The sequence below is a fragment of the Pterocles gutturalis genome, unplaced genomic scaffold, assembly GCF_000699245.1.
Source record: "Pterocles gutturalis isolate BGI_N339 unplaced genomic scaffold, ASM69924v1 scaffold4306, whole genome shotgun sequence".
NCBI classification, from domain to species: domain Eukaryota; kingdom Metazoa; phylum Chordata; class Aves; order Pterocliformes; family Pteroclidae; genus Pterocles; species Pterocles gutturalis.
The window spans coordinates 58,133-78,121 of record NW_010105230.1 but is presented as its reverse complement, the minus strand read 5'-3'; the positions used below and the strand labels follow the sequence as shown (position 1 = coordinate 78,121).

The 19,989-nt window shown below is 43.5% G+C and overlaps 1 protein-coding gene across 1 annotated transcript in view; it reads left to right on the top strand.

Annotated features, from left to right (window-relative positions):
* The first annotated feature begins 713 nt into the window (after window positions 1–713).
* The window catches only part of KDM4B (lysine (K)-specific demethylase 4B), a 65,932-nt gene continuing 46,656 nt past the window's right edge, over window positions 714–19,989 (top strand). The window contains exons 1-4 of the mRNA XM_010087292.1: window positions 714–873; window positions 2,755–2,930; window positions 3,774–3,888; window positions 5,055–5,248. Coding sequence (XP_010085594.1) covers window positions 733–873; window positions 2,755–2,930; window positions 3,774–3,888; window positions 5,055–5,248 — 626 coding nt within the window. The 5' untranslated portion in view covers window positions 714–732. The remainder of the gene's footprint in view (window positions 874–2,754; window positions 2,931–3,773; window positions 3,889–5,054; window positions 5,249–19,989) is intronic.

Below are 19,989 nucleotides of genomic sequence, written 5' to 3'. Positions count from 1 at the left end.
TTGGATTTTTTTTTTTTCTCTTCAAATTCGGAAGTAAATTGAGCAGTTTTGCTTTTTGGATTGAAAGGCGTTTTGAAATTGTGCCATCTGCATTTCTTTCAAGAATCGTCTGACACATTGCAGATACAAAGTATAGCGAAGCTACATTGTAAAAGACTAACTTCATTATTTTTACTGTAGCCTAGCACATGAAAAAGAAGAAATAGTAACTGGCCAAAGCTGTTATTTTTGTAACTAAATGTAGAAAAGGCTGAAGCCTTCTGGTGGAAGGCTTCGAGGGGCAGCTGGTCCCACGCCTGCTCTGGGTGGATGCTGGAAGCCGTGAGAATTTTGTTGTTGGTGAGCGCCGTGCGGAGGAGACACGACTTCCTCCGATGAATGGAGGGGGCGGTGGGAAGTCTGTGCTCTATATTTAGGCTCGATCTGATCTCTCAGCTGATGCTGGTGTCAGGAGCTCCCTGCTACTTGACCCTTCCTAGGGCCCTGCTAACAAATAGATGGATGTGGATTTTGGTCAGCTCTTCATGGCCGTGTTAGAGGATAGCGCTTACGGATACTTTCTTGGGGGAATAGGGGAGAGAAATGAAAAATATCCGCACGCCTTTCTGTGAAATGCATTAAAGCACATAGAAAGAAAACAAAGCTTTTTAACGAGTGTATTTTTTTTCTGCTTCTTTCTTTCTTTTTCCCTTTTTGTTTCCCCTCCTCAGGCCCTACCGCCACCCTAGAAGGATGGGGTCGGAAGCCCCCAGTCCGCAGAACCCGAGCTGTAAGATCATGACCTTCCGTCCCACCCTGGAGGAGTTTCGGGACTTTGGGAAATACATTGCGTACATGGAATCGCAAGGAGCTCACCGAGCAGGGCTCGCCAAGGTGAGTTGTCCCAGCTCAGGGTCGAAAGCATCCCGCAGGCTGCCTTCCCGAGGCTCTGCTCTCTGCGAGGTGTCTGAAGGGACATCGCTCAGAGGCAGTTGGCTTTCATGTCGTCAAGCAGAGTGTGTTTTTGAAAATTCTACTTGCAATCTCTGTTTGGGTTTATCGAGAGAGGAAAGGCAGAGGAGTGACAGGCACGAGGGAGAGAAGGGTTTTCTTGCAGGATGCTTTTTCCTGGTCCCGAACTGGAAGAGAAGGATGTTCCCAGTCCTTGCGGGGATGGGTTAAGGGTATTTCCGTGTCCGGCTCTGTTGCTGAGGACACAGATACTGGTAGCCATGGTCCTCAGGGGCTGGAGGCGGGACACCCCCAGGGTGCAGGGTAAAGGATCAAGATTTTGAAGTCTGCTTAGGTTCTGATGGGGGACAGACTTTTTACTCTTGCCTTTTTTATGTTCTGGGTTACCACTTTATGCTGACTTGAATCTAGACCTGTAAATGTGTCCTGGTTGCGATTCCCCAAATACCTGAAAGCCTTTTCCACCTTTAGGAAGCAGTTCTCCAGCCAGCTCTAAAAGCTCTTTACATTGAAACTAATGAAACATGATGAGAACTCTTCGTGTGAAGCTTCTAAATTCCATATTTAAAATATTCCATATTTTATGTCAAGGTATTAGTTGACATAAAACTGCTTGGAAAAAAACCAGGACTAAGTGATTAGAAGGAGTATTTCTGTGGCTCTATGTTCCACCGCAGGCTGAGGGAGATGGGTTGTTCTGACAAGGCAGTTGTTAGGTATGGTATTTAGCAGAACTTAATAAAGCACAGCAGAGAAATAAAGCTGTTAGGCATGAAATAATTCTTATTTCTTCTAAAACATGTTTTTATTACAGTTCTAAATAGAGCTGGGTATTGATAAAAAGCTCGCTGTGAAATGTTTCCCTGTCCACTCAAGTGTACTAGCAATTACATCCGTGAGTCTGCTAGGGTAGATTATTTTTAATAAAGGTTGTTGGTGAACTCCAGATGTTGTAAAGAAATTGCTTGTAGAACCAAATCTGAGCATTTCAAGTTAATTTTCCTAGCTCTCTATTGCAACTGCAGTTCAGAGCCTTGTAATGGACATAGAGCTCATCGTATCCTGGAGGAACCACACCCACAAAAATCAGAAACTTGTTCTCCAGTTCCCATAACTTTTTTTGGTTAATCCTTACATCAAATTAGACTGGAGATATTTTATTTTTTTTGTTTCATATGCCTGCTGAATGTCCTACTGATTGTTCTCTGATCTTGAGCCTAGAATTGTTGGCAGCTCTTCTGTTTAAAATTACAGCTTTTTCTCCAGATTCCGCACTGCTTTGCAGCAGGTTTTTTGCACAGCTTCCAAGAGTGAAGGAAGAGTTCTGGACACATTCCCCATGGTTTTCTTTTGTTCTTCTCTACCCCTTCCCCCTTTTCATTTAAGGAGCTGGTCTCTGATGTGTCACCTACAAATACAGAAACATCAACAGCAATAATGCAACAGGATTTTGAGCCTTCCCAGTTGAAAAAACCCAAACAAGCAAAACAAAAAAACCCAAAACCCACCCCCTCAAGAAGAATCTTTTACTGTCCCTGGCCACGTTCTGTGACCCTGCACTGATGGGGCCGCTAGCAGGCAGGCGATCACCCCTCTGACCGTGTCAGCCAGTCCTGCGCTTCAGCAGATGCAGAGCAGGTGTCTTGTATCTGTGCTGGTTAGTTGAGATGTTGCTGTTATCTGATAACCTGCAGCTGCATACCTTCCCCTTCAACAGTTTTTTTTCTTCAGGAGAGGTTGTGTTTGCCTGTTGTGAATGTGAAGTGGTTTATTGTTTTAATTTTTTTTTTTCCCCAATTCCAGGTGATTCCTCCCAAGGAGTGGAAACCTCGAAAAACCTACGATGACATAGATAAAATGGTGATCCCGGCGCCTATTCAGCAGGTGGTTACGGGACAGTCGGGATTATTCACCCAGTACAATATACAGAAGAAATCTACGACTGTGGGAGAGTACCGGCGTCTGGCTAATAGCGAGAAGTACGTTGGTATTCAGTATTGTGCTTACGTTGTGAATGGGGGAGTTGTGCAGGAAGCTTTTCTCTCTAGAAACAAGCTGAAAAGATAATGCTAAATAGGGAGCATTTTTTCCTGAAAGCTTACATCCAGAATCTCAAACTTGGTGGCTTTTGATCTATCTTAGATCTTTTTCTGGGAGTTGGTACAGAAAGATTCTTCAAAGTCAGTATTTGGATAAGAATCTGCTTGAAAAGTGCCTTTGGACTCAAAGAAGAGCTCTTGGTGTATTAATGGTTGTTCTCAAAAATGTGTTCCACTGCTGAGGTAGAAATACAAGTCTCTGGGAGTGCCTGAGCTATTATTAATAACCTGAGTGTCTTCTGAAGTGACCGGGAACTTTGCAGAACACTTCAGGAAGCTGGGACAAGCCAACTGGTACAAACCGCAGTTGCATCCTTTTTCTAGAGTCACTTTCCCAGAGCTCTGGAGTACTTTGGGATTTAACTCCAGCATTACTGTCATCATGCGATCAACTTTGAAATATTGTTAATACAGCATGTACATGAGTGCTTTCCCTGCCTTCAGCTCCCTGGGTAATAACTTCATCTCATACGTCCTTAGGATGGGGATCTGGCCCTTCACATAAGTGCACATCCTCTTTGCCAGTATGCAGAAAGAGGTTTTTTAGAAAAATTTAAAAAGCAATAAATTACATGAATCTGAGTAGAATTTAAAAATGAAATGCAGCTTCAGTAACCTCCTGACTGTGCTGACTTGGAAATGCGTGCTGCTTTTCGGTCGTTTATCTGTCATGAGGGTTCCTTAGGACTTCTTGCATCCTTATATTTTCCTTGTTCTCATCAGGTATTGTACTCCTCGCCATCAAGATTTTGAAGACTTGGAGCGCAAGTACTGGAAGAATCTCACATTTGTCTCACCAATTTATGGAGCTGATATCAGTGGCTCACTATATGATCCAGTAAGTGACGTGCTCCTCTCTTATTATCTGTCATGAGGGTTCCTTAGGACTTCTTGCATCCTTATATTTTCCTTGTTCTCATCAGGTATTGTACTCCTCGCCATCAAGATTTTGAAGACTTGGAGCGCAAGTACTGGAAGAATCTCACATTTGTCTCACCAATTTATGGAGCTGATATCAGTGGCTCACTATATGATCCAGTAAGTGACATGCTCCTCTCTTATTTTCAATATGGACACTGACTTCCTTATTGCTCTTTTATCATCTCGCTTTTCAGCCTCTTCCTTTCTTCAGCCCTTTCCTCCCTGCCCCTGTGGTTTTTTTTCTAGGTTGATTTAGAAAGTTTCAAGATGGGGCAGCTGGAGTTTCACTGTTTTGCAGTTCCCCAGCAAGCAGCATGAAGCTGGGATTGCTCGCGTACCTTGCATGCGTATTAAGTACACTGCGGAAAAAGGGGTGTGAAAGAAATGATTTCCTTTTGGAGATTAGCGTACCTTGCATGCGTATTAAGTACACTGGGGAAAAAGGGGTGTGAAAGAAATGATTTCATTTTGGAGATTGTATTACCCTTCAGGCGATCTCTAGGTTAAAGATTTGTACCAGTTTATGTGACTTTTTCTATTTCACATTGAAGTAGAGAAAAACAGCTATTATTTTAGAGCTTCTTTTTATTGGTCTTTCTGTTTAAATATGGATAATAGCAAAACTGTCTTCCCTGTTCTTTATCTGAAGCCCTGAGCTGATGTAGAGGCTTCTGCCTCTTTGGCCACGTTGCAGTCTAGTGTTTCTCATCAGCTGATAGATGTTCATCAGGTGAAGAACGTCTGGATGGAATATGTCATTGAGAGAAGTGTGTTTCACCCTTAGTTTATCTTCTATTAGTAGAACAGTTCGTTAATGGTAGGGTGTCACACAGTGCAAGTGCCTCTTCAGAGAGCGCCTCTAGTGAGAAGCTAGTCATCAATCCCTTCGCCACAACGTCGTGTTAACGCAGCCTTTCGTGGTTATTGATGAACTAAAAGTAAGCTTTCTGGAAGCAGGTGGAATTAAATGAATGCAGGTAACACTAGGATATCCACATTTTAATGCCCTGAAAGGAGCTGTGGGCTGTTCTGCTTATCAAGTCCTGATATGTTCCGGTACAAAACATTTCTTTTGAATTACAGGATGTGGAAGAATGGAATATTGGCAACCTGAACACCCTCTTGGACATGGTGGAACATGAGTGTGGCATTATCATAGAAGGTGTCAACACTCCCTACCTCTACTTTGGGATGTGGAAGACTACATTTGCTTGGCATACCGAGGACATGGACCTCTACAGTATCAACTACTTGCATTTTGGGGAGCCAAAATCCTGGTAAGTGATCGAGTGGCTGCATACCTTTGCCCACACTTAGAGACCACGGCAATACCCTTTTCTTCAGGTCTACGTCATTCCATCAGGCCTACTTAATCTCTCACGTCCCATTTTTTTCCCTCTCCTACTCCACATTTGAAAACAGTTCTACTTTCTTTTATGTTGACTTGCTTGGAGGCTTAATTCCTGACTTTTCTGTCTAGAAAAGGATCAGAATTAGGGAAATGTGTTGACATTACAAGTAAAACCAGATTTTCAGCACTTGGGGCTTTTTGGAAGCTAATGCACCAGAGAGCATCCCACTAATGTGGGAGAGCAAATGGTGGTGGGAACATGTGGATGCTTCATATGCACTTTAATAGTGAAAGACTATTGTTCTTGCATTGTGCTGTAGGCAGGAAACATCTGTTACTTTAAAATTTTTGTTATTTAAATATGTGAATATGCTTACAACTCCAGAGACGAGGTAAGTCAAAGCATTACTTTTTAATGGTCAGTTTTTAGAATAACGGTAAGTTCAACACTGTTGATGCATAGACTGGTTGGAAATAACTTTCTACAAAAACAATCAATAGATAAGCATGAAATTAGGAAGCTAGGAAATCTGGAATATTTTACAGAGAACCACTCTGTCTTCTTTTTTCTCAAGCTTCCTATTTGAAAGTAAAACCAGAGAGACTTAGCAACCCAAAAGAGCTTTACTGAAGATCTTGATGTGACTAATAAATATTGACATTTGCGTGCAAATTAGAGCTTAAATGTCACTGTGAAGCTGCTGTCATTGTGTCCTGACAGTGGCAGACAAGATCCTCCCATCCCTCTGCAATATGAGTCCCCGGTGACACCAAGTATCTCCAGGCTGTAACTGCCTGGGGCATATAAAAGCTCCCAACAGCGAGGGGCTGTAATGAATGGGTGTAGTGTTCTTTTCCAGTCTTGAAGAGGAGTGGATCTCTAACATTCAGCTGTAGTCTAATGTGAACTTTTAAGATCTTTCTAACATCTCGGAACAATCTGTTTTCCTGGCATACCCGATTCTTAGTCTCTTTCAGGCAGATGCGCGAGGATTTTGCAGAATCTCTTCTGATGTCTCTGTTAAACAAGCTTGGTCTCAAGGAGCATATCTCTGGATTAGGAATGCAACGCGGCACGCTCTCATTTTAGATCCTGTCATTTTTTTTCTTTCATCTTCAGAAGCAGTTCACTCAAAATGGTTTTTTTTGGTCCCTGTCCCCGGTAGGTGGTGCCACCAGCACACCCGGAGCGCTCCCAGTGCGGTGACCACCAGCAGAGCCAGTCTCTTCTCTCCTTTAGTGGGGTGGTTTCAGTCTCAGCACGCTAGAGTTGGCTGCTCCGAGCTGAATGAGCGACCGAGCCGAGGTTTGTGTTAGGGTCATGCGATCGTGGCTGGCTCTGACCGCTCCTTTCATGCCTGCGCGTTATCGCCTCTGCCTCATCTGTCTTCTGATGGCTTTTTGTTCTGAGCCCAGAACAGAGGGTTATTGCTTTCAAAAAGTAGAAATAAGAACAGATTACCTTGAAAAGAGAAGCTGGTTACAGCATGGAAATAACGGCTGTTCCAGCAGCTCTCACATCGTGAGCAAAAGGTAGAGAACAGATGTGAAATGAAATATACGCCAAGGGCTTGTAGCCCAGCTTAAACTGTTTTTCTTCTTGCATGCTTCTTGGGAACTTTAGCAACCAAACTGTTGTTTGGTTTTGGTTTGTTCTGTGTTTTTTTTGTTTTTTTAATTGAGTTTGGTTGGGGGGTTGTTGGGGTCTTTTTTGAACTGGTTTTTATTTTTTATTTTTTGGTATTGTAGATACAATGTGTGGATATCCACATACTATGTATATCATCAGGATGAGAAACTCATTTGTTTTTTTAATTGAGTTTGGTTGGGGGCTCATTGGGCTCTTTTTTGAACTGGGTTTTTTTTTTTTTTGGTATTGTAGATACAATGTGTGGTTATCCACATACTGTGTATGTCATCAGGATGAGAAACTCGTTGCATGAAGCTGTTGCCTCATCTTTACCAAACAGTGGTTTTTCCTTATGTTTGATGTTGTTTTTGTGGGAAATACAGATTGCATAGTAGAGAAACAAACAAAACAAACCTCCAAACAGTAAAACCCACAACACCTTTGTGTAGCATGTCTGTGTGAAGAGGTTAAGAATCAGAAAGAAGTGGAAATTGTAGATGGAAAATTATATCCGACAAATACCAGACCTTGGAAGTCCTTGGTAGATTTTATTTCTGTCTAATCTTCTAAGGATTTGGGGGAGATGCTGGGGAACACCTGATACTCCCCTAAGAGGGGTTTCAGGTGTTGAAGAGTTCAGTCACTAATGCTTATAATTGGAATAGAGAAATCATAAAATCTGGTAAAGGAGCTCAGATGTTGCTGGTTAAAAATCAAAGCAGGAACATGCTCTGCACCTGGTTGGGTTTTTTTGTGGTGGTGTGTGATGGGTGAGCCCATTTTATTTTTTTAAAGAAGTTACTTTTACCTCACTTAAAAAGGAGGGAAGGATTTCTATCCAGCCATTCTCTGTGTAGTTCCTCTGTAGTAACTAGTTCTGTAAACCTTGCGTGGTTGGGGGGAAAATGAGGATTTTGAGGACAGACCGTGTTTTGGGCAAAACGTTTTCGTGTTCAACTGAGTTTTCCTGTATAGATGACAGCGTGTAACGCAAAAGGAGATGTATTGTGACGGGGTGCCACTGCTGGTTTGGCAGAACTCCCTGCTGTTCCCTTAAGCGTAGAGCAAGAGTATGCCACTTGCCCAGGTCATTTCTTCCTTTTTCTTCACTGTGACAGCTTCTGTTAATGAGTTCTCAAGCTCTTCCATGAACAAGCATTGGCTTCTGAGGAGTCCATCTGAACACCCCTTTGAGCAGCCCTGGAACTTTCCAGGTACCCGAGCAATCGCCCATCTTCTGGTTGTGATTGCAGTCATCGCAGAGCTCAGCTGGGGGAGCTCTTGGACTTTGCGATGAAATTCCAGCGGCGCAGCCGGGCTTAACTCAAAGATGGCTAAAGCCTTAGTTCTGTTTTTCTGGTGCCACCTCTGTGGAAATTTCCCAGTTTCCTTCATCCTTTTTATAGACTCTTTGACTCTGACAGCGATCATCTTCGCAACACCTCGGGGAACAGCAGGAGTGTGGAGAGTTACAAAGTCTACCGCTTTGGGTTTGAGCTCTAAAATAAGAGGCAGAGTTATTGTTTGGCTGTCAGAGATATTTATGTAGTGAAACCAAAGACTCTGTACGTTGGTAGTATTCTGCTTCAAAATTGTCTGTTAAAAACCATAACTCTTTTTTTCATATCTGTCATACATTGTCTTCAGCTTCGTTAATCCAGGCTGGGCAGCCAAAGCCCAGCTTTGCAGGGTAGCGTGGAGGAGTGGTGGGAAGCCACCAGCTCTGTTGCCCCATGAAGGCAAGGTAAGAATGGAACCGGGCCAGTTGAGGTTGCCTCCCAGACCTCGTTCAAGTAGGTTCTGCAAGAAATCTGTCTGTCTATTTGCTGTGGAAGAGGTGAAGTACCTTCTCAGGGAGGTTTGGATGATATGTTCAGAGCAGGAGAAGCCACCTCAGTGGACAAAGATAAGCTGAGAAAGGAATCTGTCTCATGGGCCAGGGAGGGTAGTTTCTGGAATATTTTTTCATACGTGTCTTTGATTTCTCTCTTTGGAATTCTGGGCTGTACCTCTTACAGAACGGGTGCTTTGGGGACTGTTGGGATTGCAGATAAAATAAATATCTATGGCTCAACAACCGAAGGTGGCTCTTTGTACAACCTAATGAGCATCTGCTTGGTCGTACAACTCCTTGATTAATGTGTGTCTCTCGCTGCAGAGGAGTCCTGCTGCCAACACTTTGTTGTACCGTTTCTTTCCATAAGCAGAGCAGAACAGGCTGCAGCAGTACGAGTTGTCTACGCAGAGTCGTGTCACCGGGGGCACGGGTTAAAGAACGGTTCAGCGCCCAGTGAAGTGCTTGAGCAGTAAGGGGTCATCCGGTGATGAGGGAGAAGAAAGGGGGTAATGGAAGGCAGCTTTTTTCCTGCTTCCAGTCTCATTAAATGATTTATCTATGCCTGTAGATTGCAATGCATTTATTTCAGAAATTCTGCCGCGTTGTACCAAGAACGAGCACCGTTCTGTGTCCGCAGCCATTGTGGCTGCTGTTGCTAAGAGATCCATCCTGCCCCTTTCGGGTGACACTCGCCTCGTGGCAAAGATGATCATCTTTCCTGATGTGCTGTTTCACGGCTGCGTGCGTCTGGACCACGTTGTCGTCGCACTGTTGTTGTTTTTAACTGGAAAATAAGTCTGACAGGCTGAAGAGGTAGCGCAGAAGGTGTGGGCACTTCCCATCCAACAGACCAGGAATTGGGAGCTGTTGGGTAACTTCATGTTAAGCTTCTGATCGAGTCTCCTGCTCGCTTGTTTCTCAAATTATAAAAAAATGTCCCTCTCACATTAGTAGCTTAATTACAACCTTTTCATAGTCTGTCTTCAGTTTTTTCAAAAGTTGGAATGTCTTTCCTTTTGCAGCCCTATATTAAACCTCTTGTGGTAGGAGTTGCTACTGTATCAATTACACATATTGTGTATAATTAGTTTATACATTCATATGCTGAGACTTAAAATAGAGTGTATTGTCAAACGATGCTAACCCAAAGACTGATTTTCATAATGACAGAAGCAACAAAACTGAATGCCAAGCCCAGCGCTTCATGGTTATTATGGGTTTTCATTGAGGAACGTGTGCATCTCAATCCTTGCGATTTCAGAAGTGTATTTTTAAACACCGAGGTACTCCACCATCACTTTGTTTCATCTCTTATAAAAATGTGCAGTGCCTACCTTGAGGGCTTCCTGTGGTAGGGAAGTGCCGAAGGAAACTTTAGATCTCAATAACGTGAATTTGATGGATGCACTTAGGAGGCAGTCGTGTCTCCATCTGGGTAATGGGGTTATTTTTCTCAGATATTTTGTAACTGATCTTGCTGTATAGCAACAGTATTTAATATACCTTCTGTAAGTGTTAACTTACAGATGTTGAACTGTGTTCTTTCGCTCAGAAACTGCAGGTGTTAAACCAGAGCGACACTGAGGATGGTAATTGATTTCGTAAAACGTCCCCGTTGCCTTATCGTGATGGATGTTTAATGCCCTTTAATTAAAAGCTAAAGCTGGCTCCCTGGTTTAAGTTATATGGTTTCCTCTCCAAAACATTCCCTTGCTGAAAGTGGATCACGCCTAATCTGTTTGACTTTGATATCGCAGAGTACACTTTATGCCAGAACAGCAGTTCATGCACAATTAAGGACAAATTACCCAAGGAACTTTAAAATTACGGGATTAGTTGAAAGCACTGGTCAGGTAACAGCTACACTTAAAAAAAAACACTTCTGGAATTCTGTCTTAAGACTGCTTACCTGAAAGTACATAGAGTTACCCAAAAACTTTGTTGATTAAAGTTTCTTAGAATTCCAGCTTGCTTTCTGCCAGGGGCCAGTGAGGTTCCCTGCGTAGGGTGGAGGAAAACAAATCCACGGGAGGACTTGCTTGTAGCATCTAAGTTTTTTAATAAGTTTGTAGTATCTGTTACTGATCCCATCAATAGGGAAACCTCATGTTTTCTGACAACGTTATAATGGGGAGATTTAAAGCAAGACGTGATGGATCCCCTGGGAGAGGATTGGGAAAGGAGCCCTCGTTGTTCTTGGCTGAGAGCGTGGGCTCCAGCAGCTGCAGATGCAAGCACCGAGGATCTCACTGCTGATCTTATTTTTCATTGTTGTCTTAGGGAGCATTGCAGCTGTCTTAAAACTTGTGTCCTATCCTCCCCCCAGGACAGAAAATATTAATCCCTGAAAAACTATCTTGGGGAAAGAAAATTACATAATACAGTCATGGGGCTTAACTCCTCCAGCTTCTCTCCTGCGTCATTTTCAGCGCAGGATGCTGGCTCCTTATCCCCGTTTTCCCCGCGTGGTATTCTGCACCATCCCTGCGCGTTAACGCGCTCTCACGCATGTCGCAGTTTGTTGTGAGCTTGGTGTAATCTCATTTAAAGCAGCTGGGTTTAATGTTTGATACTGAATTGTGTGGCAGCAGGGGGGAAGGGCTCTGGTCCCTGGCATCATTTATTCCTTGTAACTGTTACATCCCCTTAGGGGGCTGTTGCACAGGGCGGTGGAATTGCTGAATTGATCAGATGTGATTATAAGTCTTGATTATTGGGATCTCAGTAACCCTTGCACCCTGGAGATCCTGCGAGTTCCTTGAAGCTAGATTAGCTGGGATCACATACGTGTTACCCTGGACTCTGGATTTGTTACTCTGTGTCTTTCCATTTTGCTACATACAGAGAATTTTTTTTTTCCTGAGTTTTACTTTTCCTATTTCTTGGCGTTAGGGAATTCAGAAGAAGATTCTGCAGCCTTTCCTCCCTCCATCCCCAAGGACTGCATCAGCCTTCTATGTGAAGTGTGTGGGGTTACCTTGCTCTTCAATGTGCGCACACATTTGTGGTTTGTGTTCTGCTCCTGGCAGCAGAGATTTATGGCCTTGCTGGAGTGGAGTGGGGGAGAAAGGAGGGGCAGGGGAAGGCCATTTGGCCGTGATGGGCTCCTTGCAGCTCACAAATTTCCTTCCTGCCTCTGCTATCCCTTGTAATCTGTTTTACAGCTCTGCAGTTTTGGATGGAGAAAGAGTAGAATTTACGGTGATGGTTGATTTATAGATGAACTGCGCCACCATTTGCTCTCAGGCAGATTTGGCAAAGCAAGACCCTTTTCTGTTGATAAAAGGGATAGAGGAACAGTGATATTCATTAAAAGAAATAAAAGGAAAGTAAGATAAAGTATGGCCAGGCAGAACAGCTTTTCACTCTCCTACCTCTTCCAGAACTGTTAGATGAAAGCTGCCTTGGAAGAGGCTTTCTGCATTGAGCATCCGTGTGCGTGTTGGTTTGCTCAGAGGTTCATGAAAGGAGGTGAGCTATTGAGATGCAGAGTTGCATCCCCCTGTAATTCACTGATAAATGAGAGCAGTGCAGCAGTGAGTTATTAATCCAGCCTTTCAAGCTTCATATAGCACAGTCATTAGTTAATCAATACAAACCAAACCATAATGCTAATATTCAAACAAGCTCCGGGTCCCCTCCGGTCTGAGGGGTGCTGATTGTCCTGGGGGTGGTGCTGTGGGGGAAGGATGACGTAAATCTCATTAGAAAGGGAACTGATAGCTGATATTCTGCTTTAAAAATCCAGGGGATCGGCATATAGCCCAGAGACTGAATCGTGGGTGACCGGAGTGGTTTTAACGTGGTTAACTCATCAAACCAAACTATGTGGAGAGTTACGAGCTCTAACGTGTGTTCTGTGGATCATCTTCCCGATCATGTGCCTGCGGTTGGAATAGTGGAGATTTTTCTTTTTAATAGACTGAGATTTTTGTTCTGCTTTATTATGCTGTTGTAGGCAGGTTATTGAAAGATAATTTTTTTCGATGCAGAGGAGGTATTCTGAGGAGGTAGGACTTGCGTGTTGCCTTTCTTCATTCACCCTCATCTAACTTTGAGAGAAAATGCCATGAAAGTCAAACCAGGCTCTTGGACTGATGGGATCAACCTCTTGTCCGAGGAGGGACTGTTGCTGTGTAAGAGAATGGATGAAATGACCTCAGCCAGCAAAGCTGTCAGCTCATACCTGTTTGTTTTCCCTCCTTCCTTCACTCTGCTCTGTTCTGGATATGTGCTCCTACCCCTAAAGTCCTTTTTCTGTTCCTCGTTGACATGATATTAGTACATTGCTGCCGTTTTAATTTCCAATCTGTGCATTTTACATCTGTCTTTACTGGGCCTGTTTAGTTAGTTTGTTGAAATCACAAACCCCTTGGCATTCATCCGAGTTGTTGTCGCTAACCTCACAAAGTGGAGATCCTTCTACCTATGGCTTGTCTTTACATCCTTCCATAATGATCTCGGAAGGTGGTAGAGCTGATCTCTGAGCTGATCCTCATTTTTACAGCAGTGTCTTCGAGTGGGCTCCCACTCCACCGGCAGCGCTCAATGCGTGCGCTCTGTTTCCGCCAGCACTAAGAATTCATCACGGCTCAGTGGTCCCAGTCTGGGCTGAGAGAAGCGTGTCTTTGATCCAAGGAGGCTCTTGCTGCAACTCATTCTTACGTTCTGAAAGTGTCTGCTGAAAGCTCAGCCCTGATTTGAAATGAAGATCTGTGGAAGTCTGACAGGATCACAGATTGGTTTTAATAACCGAGGCTTTTGAACAGTGCACTCTGCCGCTGAGACGGGGTGGGAGGGAGGTGTGCTTCGTGGCACTCTTTCAGCCTGATCTGACTTGGGCCCTGTGGGGGAATGAGCTTGCAAATTCTAGCGTGGCACGGAGCTGAAAGCAAGGGCTGGGCAGGCCAGAAGGAACCGACGGCGGTACTGCAGAGCTTGGTCTTTGTTCATGTTTTGTTAACACGTTGGCAGAAATCGGCGGGGATTTTTTCTTTACTCAGCAGAGAAAATTGACGTTGGGTGAGCCAAGTGCAGTGCAGGTGTAGTTTAAAATAACAGAAGCCCACAGTAATGACAGTGCTTAAATAGCACTCTGCTTGTCTGGCTGCTGGGCAATGGTTAACTGGTTAATGCTCCGAGTATTATATATGCTGGGTTTCTATCTGCTTCATTTCTAACTGGGCAATCAACATGACAAAGAGGATCGAGCAGAAGAAATAAAGGAAACTTTGCAAACTGTGTCACTGGGGTTTATCAGATCTTAGCTATAACACTCCCAGCTTTGCTGACAGGAGCACAGGGCTAGCTTCAAAGTCGTAGTTTGAAACAATGCAGCTTGATGGATGAGGAGCATTGAACCCCTGGAATGTTTTTTTTCCTCAAAAAAGAAGAGTGTGTGTAGAGGCATTGCACCTCTAGCACAAGGGTTTTCCTAGTCCAGAAACGTCTTTCGTTACAAGGGAGCAGATTTCTTTTGTCCTGCTGTAGGCAATTATCTGTATTTTTTCCAAAAGCAGTGAGCAGGAGCGTACGAGTCCTGTGCCCAGCAAAGGCGGCAGCTCTCGCGGGCCAGTTGGTACAGGAGAGGAACATCTGTGATGTCCCCTGCTTACCATCTTGTCCTTGTTTCTTGAGTTGTGGGGAGGTATTTTTTTAGAAGAGGTCTTTGAAGCATAATTTTTTCTTTGTGTTCGTACAGTACCCACCACAAAAAGCAGCCGGTAATTAATAATCTGATTGCCAGTTTTGGGAGATCAATCTGATGTGAACAGGTTCTTCAGAACAAATCACGGAGCATGGCGAGGGGCTGAGTATTGTACTCATTTATCTCTGTTGAATTGTATACTAATTATCTTCTTGGCCAAACTGAATGAATAAATGATTTCATAATGTTTTTCCCAAAACACCTTTTCTTAGTAAAATAGCCCCTTCACACTGCTCGTTCGTTGCGTGCAGAAGCAGATTATGGGTTTATTTTGTACGTGTGGAAGGAGAGTCACTCCAATGTGATTTGTAATTTTGTGCTTTGTGCCTGGCGTTTGATGCTGGGAAGCTTTCTGGACTGGTACATGGATAGTCTTTCCAGGAGCAGATGGTTGTTCATATTAAACTCTCTGTTTTAAAATAGTATTTAAAAATTGCATTTGAGTTCTGGAAAAATCCTTCTTTTCGTATTCATTGAGTTTTGGGTTAGCAAAACGACGTAAAAGTAGCCAATTGCTTCGTTGTTTGTTACGAGTTCAGGTGCACATCTTGAAATTTCATATTACTTTAAAATCAGGATTTTAAAAAACTTCTGTCTGAGGTCACTTCTTGAAACAAATGCCTCTTTAATACTATTCTTAGCTCATGGCAACTTTAAGGGTTAAGGAGGCTTTTAGCAGAATGGGATTGGCACAAGTTGGGTTTGACTCACCTTCCACCAGTCGGTCCATCAGGATTCTGTCCCAGCTCCAGAGTGACCCGAGATATTCTGCCCATTGTTAACGGAGAGTTGGCATTGCACAAACTGTTAACAGCAAGATCGCTCGCCGTTCCGTGTTGTGGGGTTGATAATTAGGCAGCGATGGGTATGGAAAAGAGATTTCATCCAGTGGAACAGGCTCTGTGGTGTAAGTGCCGAGGATGCTTGCTGCTACCCCGGCCTCTGCTGAGCAGGTTTTGTCCTGATTTTCTTCCTGTGCGGGTTCCCAAAGGATGGTATTTGAGCAGCTGTCTGCAGAGCTCATTTTTCTCCGCGCTGTAGAAGACAGGTTGATTTGGTGTGTTTGTGGGGCTGTAATCTTGTTCTGTCATTACCTATTTACTCCTTATTATGGCTTTTTGAGCAGATACTCCCCAGCCTCTGTGTTTATCTTTCTCCCAATGTGTATTTCAATAAAAATGTCATTATTTGAAATCATTGACACTGCTGGTTAAAGATACTGAATTCCATCATCTATTGTCCTGGAAAATGATCCATTGGAGATAAAAGTGCAGACACTCGATAAAGGTTCTTTCCTAGGAAGAAGGAGCGCTCCGATCCGTGCGCGATCTTATCTCCAGAGCACGTGTTCGTGTTCTGGATGCGCAGGAGCCACAACAGGAGAGGACAAATGAGGGAGGCTGGAGATTTTCCTTTCCGAACGGTGATCTTGAGAAGTGAAACTGAATGCCTACAGCAAATCCGCTGTGGGGTGACCTCAGATATTGATGAGGAGAAAAAGAAAGGGAGTCGATTCCTGTCCTTTAACAAACTGGGAGGGACGGAGGGATGAAGGGCTGTTAAACGTGGAGGAAGGTAAAGGTGAGGAAAAGAGAAGGAGCGATCCATTTGTGTTGTTGAAATGCCTTTTCTTTTTATTTTTTTTTTTCCAAACAGGCTGTGAAACAGCTTAAAAATAGCGTGGAAAAAACTCCTTTTGTTACTGTGAGCTTTCAACACTGTTAGGAGATCTAGTATTATAAATACTTTACCTTGTAGGAGAAATTAGGCCGTGGAAGCAGGATATGAACTTTGCAAATGAGGGACTACCCTGTATGGAGTGGTGGTTCTTAATGGCTTCTACTGGGTGATAAATATTCTTGATAGACTACGAGGTTTTCTTTGGAGGCATTGCTGCTGTCAGGAAGGCTAAAGATGTTGAAGGTCAGGGTTCAGATTATGCATTTATGGACACACTTTGTCTTCCAGAGATTGAAATAATAGCTCTTTATTCTGCCTGTCAGGACCGAGAGTAGGTTGGCATTTGAATCTTCAAAGGGTCAATATTCTTGGCACAACTAAATCTGCTTTGAAGACAGGTAACTAACCCCCAGCCTGACACATGGTCTTTGTCATTTTAAATGTGCTCTTCTCTTTTTTGTTTCTGTTCCTTCTTTGGGTAATTATAGCGTGTTAAACTGTGCGGGGCCTGTTTGGCCAGACCTTGTGCAGACACTGTGAAATTAACTTTCTTGCTTTCTCCCGTGAATCGGACTGAAGGGACGTTTCTGAAGCCTTGTGGTCGAACCTCCTCCTGCCCGTGGTGCCCAGTCCCTACTGGAGAGTGGGTGCATGAGATTGCGCAATCTCATCGCTGCTTGATTGCTCCGTGTTGGTGCAAACAGAGGCTGACACGTCGTGAGGTAGGGGGCTGAGGTGCTATAACTATCAAAAACTTGTGTGTTTGTGACAACTGTGGCAAGAAAAGGTCTTGGAAGCTTTGGGGGGAGGTTGAACTGAAGGCCAGGATTGTCTGGTCCTCTGCCAAAGCTAGCGATAGGGAACAGGTCTTAAATGGAGAGAAAGCAGCGGAGGGTTGTGGATAAAGTTTCTAATAGCTTTCAGTGGCCAAGAAGAAGACAAAATGGAATTGCACTCCTCTTGAAGAAGCAGTGGTGAGGGCAGAATCTGAGCTAGACTGGAAAGTCCCTGCAGAGCACCTGCTGCTGGAAGCTGAGCTCCCCGTTACATCATCTCTTAATGGTTTCTAAACTGGTGCTGGTATCCCAGGATGGTCTGTCTGCTCTGTGTTACTGACACACTCATTTAATTCTTAACTCACAAGGCATTTGCTTATTTATTTTCATTGTTCCTGATAATAATTCTAAGCCATTAGAGGGGAAAATTGTATTCAAAAATGCTGTTTCACACTTTATTTGTTTGATGATTTAGAGCAATAGAAAATAGCACATTTGCTGGCTTTTATAGTCTGATAATTATCCACATCCATCAAGCCATTCCAGGGGAATAAACAAAACACCAAGAAAATTACACTATTAATGACATCCTTTATAGCAAATAGGAAGGATCTTTCTTTTGTGTTAAGGATAAAAAGGGGACTGTCCAGTTAAACGTACGTTAACAAAAATGAACTGCCACTGTAGGGAAACTATTATCTAACACATTGGTAGCTTTAGAGCAAATACCTCCTGGACTGGTGACCCTGATGTCTGCTCGTTACCCTCAGAAGCAGTTTGGAGGATACTCGAACTCAGAAAGCTCTACACAGAAGTAGAGATCAGAAATGCTGGAATTAGGCTTCGTGAAACAAGCTTGGAAGCTGAAAGTCTTTCAGGTAGAACAGTAAGTTCTGTACTTGTACAAGTGATGCTTAATCCATTTCAGGGACCTTTTGTTTTGGTAGAAAGAGCAGAAGAAGGTAATTTAAAAGGATCGGTATATTGCTTTCAGATGGTTGACTTCGGGGTAAGATGACATTTGAGTCATAGAGCTATAACTCTTTTTTTTAATCTTGAGATTTTTCTTTTCCTCTGGTCTGTAGTTCTCATGTTCCCTGGCAAAGCAGCAAGATATTATTCATGCTGTAATCCGACAAATTGCTGAGTGTCAGGTTTTCAGGTTAAGTTTGGCCCTTTGTCTTGGTCAAGCGCTGCAAGGCTGACCCGTGGAAGTACATACGAAAGGCATCAGTCTCTTGGTTTGTTTGCAAGCCCAGTTCTCGGAAGTTTGATGTCTCTTAAAACAGTTGCTGGTTTAGCACGATTTATGTGGACTTGGCTTTTATTGGGGAACCGGGCTGAACCAGAAGGGACAGATTCTGCACTTGAAGCAGTGGCTCAAGGTCAGCGTTTTTGGCGCTGTTGTGTTTCCTCTTGGCTGTTGCAGATGTTCTCTCTGCAGCACCAGTAGTCTCTGAAAAGACGATTCTTAAGGAAAGCTGTTAAAATATTTATGCTGCCTCCACCACTTCCCTTTCCTTGAGGTTTTTGGGGCAATGGAAAATCCTTGCTCCATCTTTGATGTGGTTAAAAGGAAGTGTCTGATCAGGGCTGGATCCAGGTCAGTCCTGCTCTCCTCCTCGTTCAGTTTTCCCCAGGCAGAGGGATGTCACGAAACTGCTGCTGTCAACAGGGGTGAAGCGTCGGGCAGGTCTCGGGCTGATAGTCTCATCACAGCCCAGCTCAACATCTCTCATGGATACCATAGTCTGTTTTGGCCAATTGATAGAAAAGTCGCCTTTTGCTTGTTCTGAAGCTTTTTTTCTGCTTTCCTTGTCTTTGTGGAATGCATTTGTGCTACGATCCGAACGGGACAGAGAAGGGAAGAAGTCGTTCTACATGTGTTTTGATTTTTTCCCTTTTTTTTTTTTTTTAAAGATTTTGATTGGGGTTTTTTGGGTATTTTTCTAGAGGAAACCTACGACATTCAGTATTTTGGCTGGGATACTATAGGAAAAGAACCATACATTGTGGTGGGGAAAAAAAAAATCTTAAAGTATTCAAAGTCATGCATCTAGAAAAGGAAATTATTGGATATGCTTTACCATGCATAATCTTGTCAGTTGTCTCTGGAATTAAAGATGTTTCGCTGTTGATCTGAACCCCAGCCTGTGGCTGCAGGAGGGACGGTCACAAATCGTACCGAATGACAGCATTTTGTCAGTTCCCTCTGTCAAGGATTTCTGTCCCCAACGAGTGCCTGGCCGTTTCTCATAGTGAAACAGGAGGATGGTACCACGAGGTCGTACACAAAAGCCAGCCCTTCGTGGATGTTTATACGCTCAATAACAGTCCTCCTCTGATTGCAGCAATTTCTAATCTTTCCATGTCGCCCCCATTGTTGTTCTCCCCCGTAATCAATCATTCGATGTCGAGATGGAGCTGGCTGCCTCAATCTGTGCCGGACGTGCAGAAGCCTTCTGTTTCTTACTGGTTTTAAATAACAGCCCAAATTCTTCCTTTATTGCCTATCTTTATGTAAATCAGTCAGATCTGGGAATGTAACTTAAAGCAGAATTTGACCTACTTTGAATTCTCTTCTGCAGTTGATTTGGTGAACTCCTAAGGATTGAGTACCTCCAAAGCGTGAGGTCTGCCTCCTAAAGGACTGGCCCAGAGAAAAAAGTTGATTTCTAAAATTGGAGTCAGCGATTACCGAGAGGCTGCTCTGTGGTAGAGTGTTCTGATTTGTATATTATTACATATAATTCTTTTTTACAAGCTGGAAATTCCTCCTCTCTTGCTGGTTTCTAGCCAAGCAAGTCCTTTTTCTTTGTCTCTCCGTGGACCGTTCTCTGAAGCTCGGCGTGGCTTGGTGCGGTCTGCAGTTTCAGATAACGCAATAACCGTGTTCCAATGTATTAAACTTTTAACATCCTCAAGATTCAATTAATCTTATCTTTACAACTCCCAATTACAGGCACTAATTAAGTGAAGGTTGCATTGTAGACTTGGGATATTACATTAATCGTCGGCAGCCTTGTAGCCATAAATT